The sequence below is a fragment of the Nycticebus coucang genome, chromosome 20 (assembly GCF_027406575.1).
Source record: "Nycticebus coucang isolate mNycCou1 chromosome 20, mNycCou1.pri, whole genome shotgun sequence".
Classification (NCBI taxonomy): Eukaryota; Metazoa; Chordata; class Mammalia; order Primates; family Lorisidae; genus Nycticebus; species Nycticebus coucang.
In genome coordinates this window covers 15,987,278-15,993,801 of record NC_069799.1, presented here as the reverse complement: position 1 = coordinate 15,993,801, position 6,524 = coordinate 15,987,278, and the positions used below count along the sequence as shown (strand labels likewise).

General features: G+C 43.5%; 1 protein-coding gene across 2 annotated transcripts; it reads right to left on the bottom strand.

Annotated features, from left to right (window-relative positions):
- Positions 1-5,216: 5,216 nt before the first annotated feature.
- On the bottom strand, positions 5,217-6,258 carry LOC128572874 (glyceraldehyde-3-phosphate dehydrogenase-like). Of its 2 annotated transcripts, XM_053573007.1 has the most exons (2): positions 6,122-6,258; positions 5,217-6,076 (listed from the first exon to the last, which is right to left on the bottom strand). In XM_053573007.1, the coding sequence occupies exons 1-2, from the start codon at positions 6,256-6,258 to the stop codon at positions 5,251-5,253; spliced, it is 963 nt and encodes a 320-aa protein (XP_053428982.1). In that variant the 3' UTR covers positions 5,217-5,250. The 2 variants fall into 2 exon arrangements, with proteins under 2 accessions (XP_053428982.1, XP_053428981.1); XM_053573006.1 differs by having other exon boundaries at positions 5,217-6,258.
- Positions 6,259-6,524: the final 266 nt, after the last annotated feature.

Below are 6,524 nucleotides of genomic sequence, written 5' to 3'. Positions count from 1 at the left end.
CCATCTACTTCAGTGGCTGAGGCAAGAGAATTTCTTGAGCCCAAGAGTTGGAGGTTGCTGTGAGCTATGATGCCATAGCACTCTACAAAGGGCGAAAAAGAGACGGTCTAAAAAAAAAAAAAATAAATAAAATAAAAAATAAAAAACAAAAAAAAAATTAAAAATAGTAAAGGTTTAATTCACCATTTAGAAGCAATCAAAACAAAATAAAAAGATAAACTTTGTGAAAAATTATAAATAGTACAATGTAAAATAAGCATTTAAGAAAATATCATTTAGATAAAGTTTAAGGAAAGTGATGACAATCCTGTTGATTTCTTTTTGCCCAGAGTAAACTAGAGCTTTTAATAGAGCCTTTCAATAAATATGGAATGTCTACTCATTATCTAAATTACCTGTTACATAAGTTGAAATGATGACACATAGTTCAGAATAATTAGATCTAAAATTACAGAAAATTGAATGTGGAATAAAATGGAATGTAAAAACATACATAGACACAGAAAATCAGTAAGACAATAGAATACAACTCTCATGTTCATATATGCCTCCCATGGTAACAAAAATTTGGGAGCCATCTATGGGGAAAAATGCTTCGGTGAGAGCCCAGCACATGGACTCACACCTGTTATCTCACCTACTTAGAGGCTGAGGTGAGAGGATCACTTCAGTCCAACAGTTTGGCACCAGCCTAGGCAATACAGTGAATCACCATCTCACAATAAGTGATGTTATGAGAGCTTTAGAATCCAGGGAGGAGGTTGTGAAAACCTCCTAATGCCCTTAAGGAGGGTCACTCAAAGAAGGCCGACCCTCATTCAGTCAGCAACCTGGAGGATCCCTGGTCTTGGTTACTCATTGGAGAATGGCCTGTTCACCTTTTTCCCACTGAGAATTCTCAAATGACAATGTGGGCCTCTCCAACTTCTCCCAGCCATGATGTGGGAGTGGTGCTACCCATCCAGAGACCTGGAAGGAAATGTTCACTCATGACCATGGAGACAAGCCTGCAGACCTTGACACTTTGTGTATGTGTATGTGTTTATATAACTATTTGTGTGTATATATATATAAAATGTATGTAATATTTCTATGTGTACATATATGCATGTATGTATATATACATAAACACACACATATATATACACACATACACAAATAGTATATATGATACACACACACACTAGAACTTCCATAGTGGGCCAACTCTCTACATTGACCATTTCATCAAGTTCACCTGATTTTCATAGAGCAGACATGCACCACATGGGTGTATTGGTATAGCAGGCCTGGTTCCTTATTCAAATCACCTCTGTATATTGACAAGTTTATTATAGTCCCTTGAGTGGTCAACTTGCAGAGGTTCTACTGTGTGAATGTGTGTGTGTGTATCTGTGTATGTACGAATAAGCACATGTTAAGCCAGAGACAATTATAAAATAAGAGTTATTTTCTAACAGCAGAGGCAATAATGTATCCTCAGTAATACTCTAAACTACTGAATGGCATAGTATATTTAAGAAATGTTGGCTTGGTGCTGGTGGCACAGTGGTTACAGTGCCAGCCACATGCACTGAGGTGGCAGGTTCAAACCTGGCCCGGTCAGCTAAACAACGACAACTGCAACCAAAAAAAAAAAAAAAAAAAAAAAATATATATATATATATAGTCAGGCCCTGTGGTGGGCACCTGTAATCTCAGCTACTTGGGAGGCAAAGGTAAGACAATCACTTAAGCCCAAGAGTTTGAGGTTCCTGTGAGCTTTGACACCATGGCATTCTAATCAGGGTGACAATTTGAGACTCTGTCAAAAAAAAAAAGAAATGTAGTTATTGGATGTGGGGATCATACGTCTAATCGTAACACTCGAGGAGGTGAAAGCGAATAGACGGCATGAGCTCCGTAGTTCAAGACCAGCCTAGGCAAGAGGGAGACACCAACTGTATTAAAAATTCCAAAATTAGCCAAATGTAGTGGAGAGCACCTGTATTCCCAGCTACTGTGTAGGTGGAGCCAAGGGCATCCCTTGAGCCCAGGGTTTAAGGTTTCTGTGAGCTATACCAGAGCACATGACATTTGTCTCAAAAAATGGAACCAGAGGCACCCGTAGCTGAGTGGTTAGGGCACCAGCCACATGATCCAGGGCTGGTGAACCCAGCCAGGGCCTGCTAAACAAACAAACAAAAAATAGCTGGTTGTTATGGCAGGCACCTGAAGTCCTAGCTACTAGGGAGGCTGAGGCAAGAGAATAGCTTGAGCCCAAGAGCTAGGGGTTGCTGTGAGCTATGACGCCATAGCACCCTACAGGGTGACAAGGTGAGACTGTGTCTTAAAAAAAGAAAAAAACAAAACAAAAAAAGAATTGTAGGGAGTAGTTTTAACTATAAGAAGGCTGGCAAAGGCTGGGCACTATGGGCACGGTGGCTCGTGCCTCTAATCCTAGCACTGTGGGAGGTCGAGGTGGGTGGATTGCTTGAACTGCTTAGTTACAAACTAGCCTGAGACTCAGCGCCTGGTGCAAGTGGTTACAGCACCAGCCACATACACTGAGGCTGGTGGATTCAAAACTGGCCAGAATCTGCTAAAAAACAATGACACCTGCAATAAAAAACTAGCCAGGTGTTGTGGTGGGTGCCTACAGTTCCAACTACTTGGGAGGCTGAGGGAAAGGATTGCTTAAACCCAAGAGTTAGAGGTTCCTGTGAGCTGTGACAACCACAGCACTCTACTGAAGTTGACAAACTGAGACTCTGTCTCAAAAAATAAAAAAATAAAAAAATAAAAGAAATCAGCCTGAGCAAAAGTGAGACCCCGTCTCTACTAAAAATAGAAAAACTGAGGCAAGAGGATTGCTTGAGCCTGATTTGGTGGTTGCTGTGAGCTATGACGCCACAGCACTCTACCCAGGGTGACAGCTTGAGACTCTGTCTCAAAAACAAAAAAATGGTTGGCAAATTAGGGGACACACAAATTAAATTATTTATCACAGTCCATATAAAAATAAAATTTGAGGCTAAAGAATATTAGACTTCCACCTGTAGCACAGTGGTTACAGTGCTGGCCACATGCACTGAGGCTGGCAGGTTTGAACTTGGCTCAGGCCAGCTAAACAACGATGACAACTGTAACAAAAAAATAGCCGGGCATTGTGGCAGGCACCTGTAGTCCCAGCTACTTGGGAGGCTGAGGCAAGAGAATCACTTAAGCTCAAGAGTTTGAGTTTGCTGTGAGCTGTGACACCATCACACTCCACGGAGGGTGTCATAGTAAGCCTCTTTCTCAATTAAAAGAAAAAAAAAAGAATATTAGACTTTCTTATATGTGGGAGATTCTTAATGTCCTGATAAAATGACTATACTTTCTACAGAATCTTATTTGAAAACTTCATAGCATAAAAAAATATGAAGCAGTGGCTCAGCGCTTGTAGCAGTGGTTATGTTGCCGGCCACATGCACCAAGGCTGATGGGGTCGAACCCAGCCTGGGCCAGCTAAACAAATATGACAACTGCAACAAATACATAGCCGGGCACTGTGGCAAGCACCTGTCATCCTAGCTACTTGGGAGGCTGAGGCAAGAGAATCACTTAAGCCCAAGAGTTGGAGGTTGCTGTGAGCTGTGACGCCACAGTATCTACTGAGGATGACAAGTGAGACTCTGCCTCAATATATATATGGAGAGGAAAACATACAACAACTATTTGTGGTCTTCCTGGGATTTTTGAACCAAATACTAATATCACCCCTCACTCACATATTTTGGATATGATGCTAAAGAAAAGGAAACTTTTTCAGACACAGTCTCGTTCTGTTGCACAGGCTACAGTGTCATAGGATCAGTCCAACTCACAGCAACCTTAAACTCCTGTGTTTAAGTAAGTAACTCTCCAGCTTCATGACCACCACCCACCCCCGTTTGGCTACTTTTAGAATTTTTAGTAGAGTTGGTGTCTTCTTGCTCAGGCTGTTCTTGAACTACTGAGTTTAACATGCAACCACTACAATGCCTGGCTAATTTTTATATTTTTAGTAGAGACAGGGACTCATTCTTGTTTAGGCTGGACTCATACTCCTGAGTTTAAGCAATAGTTCCATCTTGGGGCCCAGATTGCTAGGATTAGAGGTGTGAGCCACAACACCCAGCCTAAAGAATATTAAAAAATTTCACAGGTATACTAAAAAATACACACATATTTCATGTCCTTAAAAGCAATGGAAGAACAGTCACATCCTGCAGTCACATGTAAGCCATAGAAATTCTTTCATTCTCACTGTAATATAGAAGGAATATTCCTGAAAATTAAGATCCTTCCCCATATTAAACCAAGAACAGGCACAGTGGCTCACAACTATATACCTAGCATTCTGGGAGCCAAGAAGGGAGGACTGCTCCAGCTCCCAAGTTCAAGACTAGCCTGAGTAAGTATGAGAACTCTCTACTTAAAAAAAAATAGAAAAACCATTAGCCAGGTAATGTAGAGAAACCTGTAGTCTTGGCTATTTGGGAGGATGGGATAGAAAAATCACTTGATCCCAGTTGCTCTGAGGTTGCTCTGAGCTAGGCTGATGCCATGACACTGTAGTGAGAGGCAAGAGAATGAGACTCTGTATCAATTAAAAAAAAATTAAAAGGGCAGTGCCTGTGGCTCAAGGAGTAGGGCGCCGGTCCCATATGCCAGAGGTGGTGGGTTCAAACCCAGCCCTGGCCAAAAACCAAAAAAAAAAAGAAAAGAAAGCAAGAAAAAAAAATTAAAAAATAATAAATACACGAAGAGAGGTCCTCTTATGTAAGAAGAAGAAAAGGAAACCCAAGCTTCTCAGAAATCATTTTCAATTAAGCTGAGCTTCTCTAATCACATTATATTGTGTGGTTTCCTTGTATAACTTGGACCTCTGACCAGTGTTATCTGTTTCATTCACTCCAACATACCTGGGTTGACTAGTGTCTGATGTGGCTTCAGTTTCCAGGGTTCTTTGCTTTGCTCCAGACAGATGATGAGCTCTAGCTTAGAGACAGCAAAATCTGTTTTATTTTATCCATTTATTTATTTTTGAATTCAGGGAACTTTATTGATGTTACATGACAAGGTGGGATTCCTTAGGCCCCTCTTGTTCTTGAGGGGGTCTGGTGTGGAAACTGCCAAGGGGAGATTCTCAGTGAGGTGGGGGACCAAGTAGGCAGGGGCACCCTAGCAGCTAAGGGCCTTTCTCTTCCTCTCGTGCTCTGGCTGGGGCTTGTAGTCTGGGGGTTCTTACTCCTTGGAGGCCATGCAAGCCATAAGATCTACCACCCTGTTGCTGTAGCCAAATTCATTATCATACCAGGCACTGAGTTTGACAAAGTGGTCGTTGAGAGCAATGCCAGCCGCAGCATCAAAGGGGGAAGAATGGGTGTCACTGTTGAAGTCAGAGGAGATGACCTGGTGCTCGGTGTAACCCAGGATGCCCTCGAGGGGGCCCTCTGATGCCTGCTTCACCACCTTCTTTATATCATCATATTTGGCAGCCTTCTCTAGATGGCAGGTGAGATCTATGACCGACGCGTTGGCAGTGGGTACCCAGAAAGCCATGCCAGTAAGCTTCCCATTCAGCTCAGAGATGACCTTGCCCACAGCCTTGGCTGTGCCAGTTGAGGCAGGAATGATGTTCTGGAGAGCCCCGCAACCAGCACGCCACAACTTCCCAGAGGGGCCATCCACAGTCTTCTGGGTGGCAGTGATGGCATGGACTGTGGTCATGAGTCCCTCCACAACACTGAAGTTGTCATGGATGACCTTAGCCAAGGGGGCTAAGCAGTTGGTGGTGCAGGAGGCATTCCTGACAGTGCAGAGGCTGTTTTCATACTTCTCATGGTTCATACCCATCACAAACATGGGGGCATCAGCAGAAGGGGCAGAGATGACAACCCTTTTGGCACCCCCCTGTAGGTGAGCCCCAGGCTTCTCCATGGTGGTGAAGACACCAGTGGACTCCACAACATACTCTGCTCCTGCCTCATCCCATTTGATTTTGGTGGGATCTCGCTCCTGGAAGATGGTTATGGGATTTCCATTGATGACAACCTTCCCGTTCTCAGTCCTGACTGTGCCATGGAATTTGCCATGGGTGGAATCATACTGGAACATGTAGACCACGTAGTTGAGGTCAATAAAGGGGTCATTGATGGCGACAATATCCACTTTGCCAGAGTTAAAAGCAGCCCTGGTGACCAGGCGCCCAATACAACCAAAGCCGTTTATTTCAACCTTCACTTTCACCATGGTGCCTCGGGGATGCGGCTGGCGCTGCACTAGAAGAAGTGGCTGTCTGACAAACAGGAGGACCAGAGAGCCCAAAATCTGTTTTATGAAAAAAAAGGAACACGATTCTTTTTTTTTTTTTTTTTTGTAGAGACAGAGTCTCACTTTACCGCCCTCGGTAGAGTGCCGTGGTGTCACACGACTCACAGCAACCTCCAGCTCTTGGGCTTATGTGATTCTCTTGCCTCAGCCTCCCCAGCAGCTGGGACTACAGGCGCCCGCCACAA

What these genes read in the sequence shown, in the direction of transcription:
- LOC128572874 (XM_053573006.1), bottom strand. Translation starts at nt 6,258, where the DNA reads ATGGTGAAAGTGAAGGTTGAAATAAACGGCTTTGGTTGTATTGGGCGC.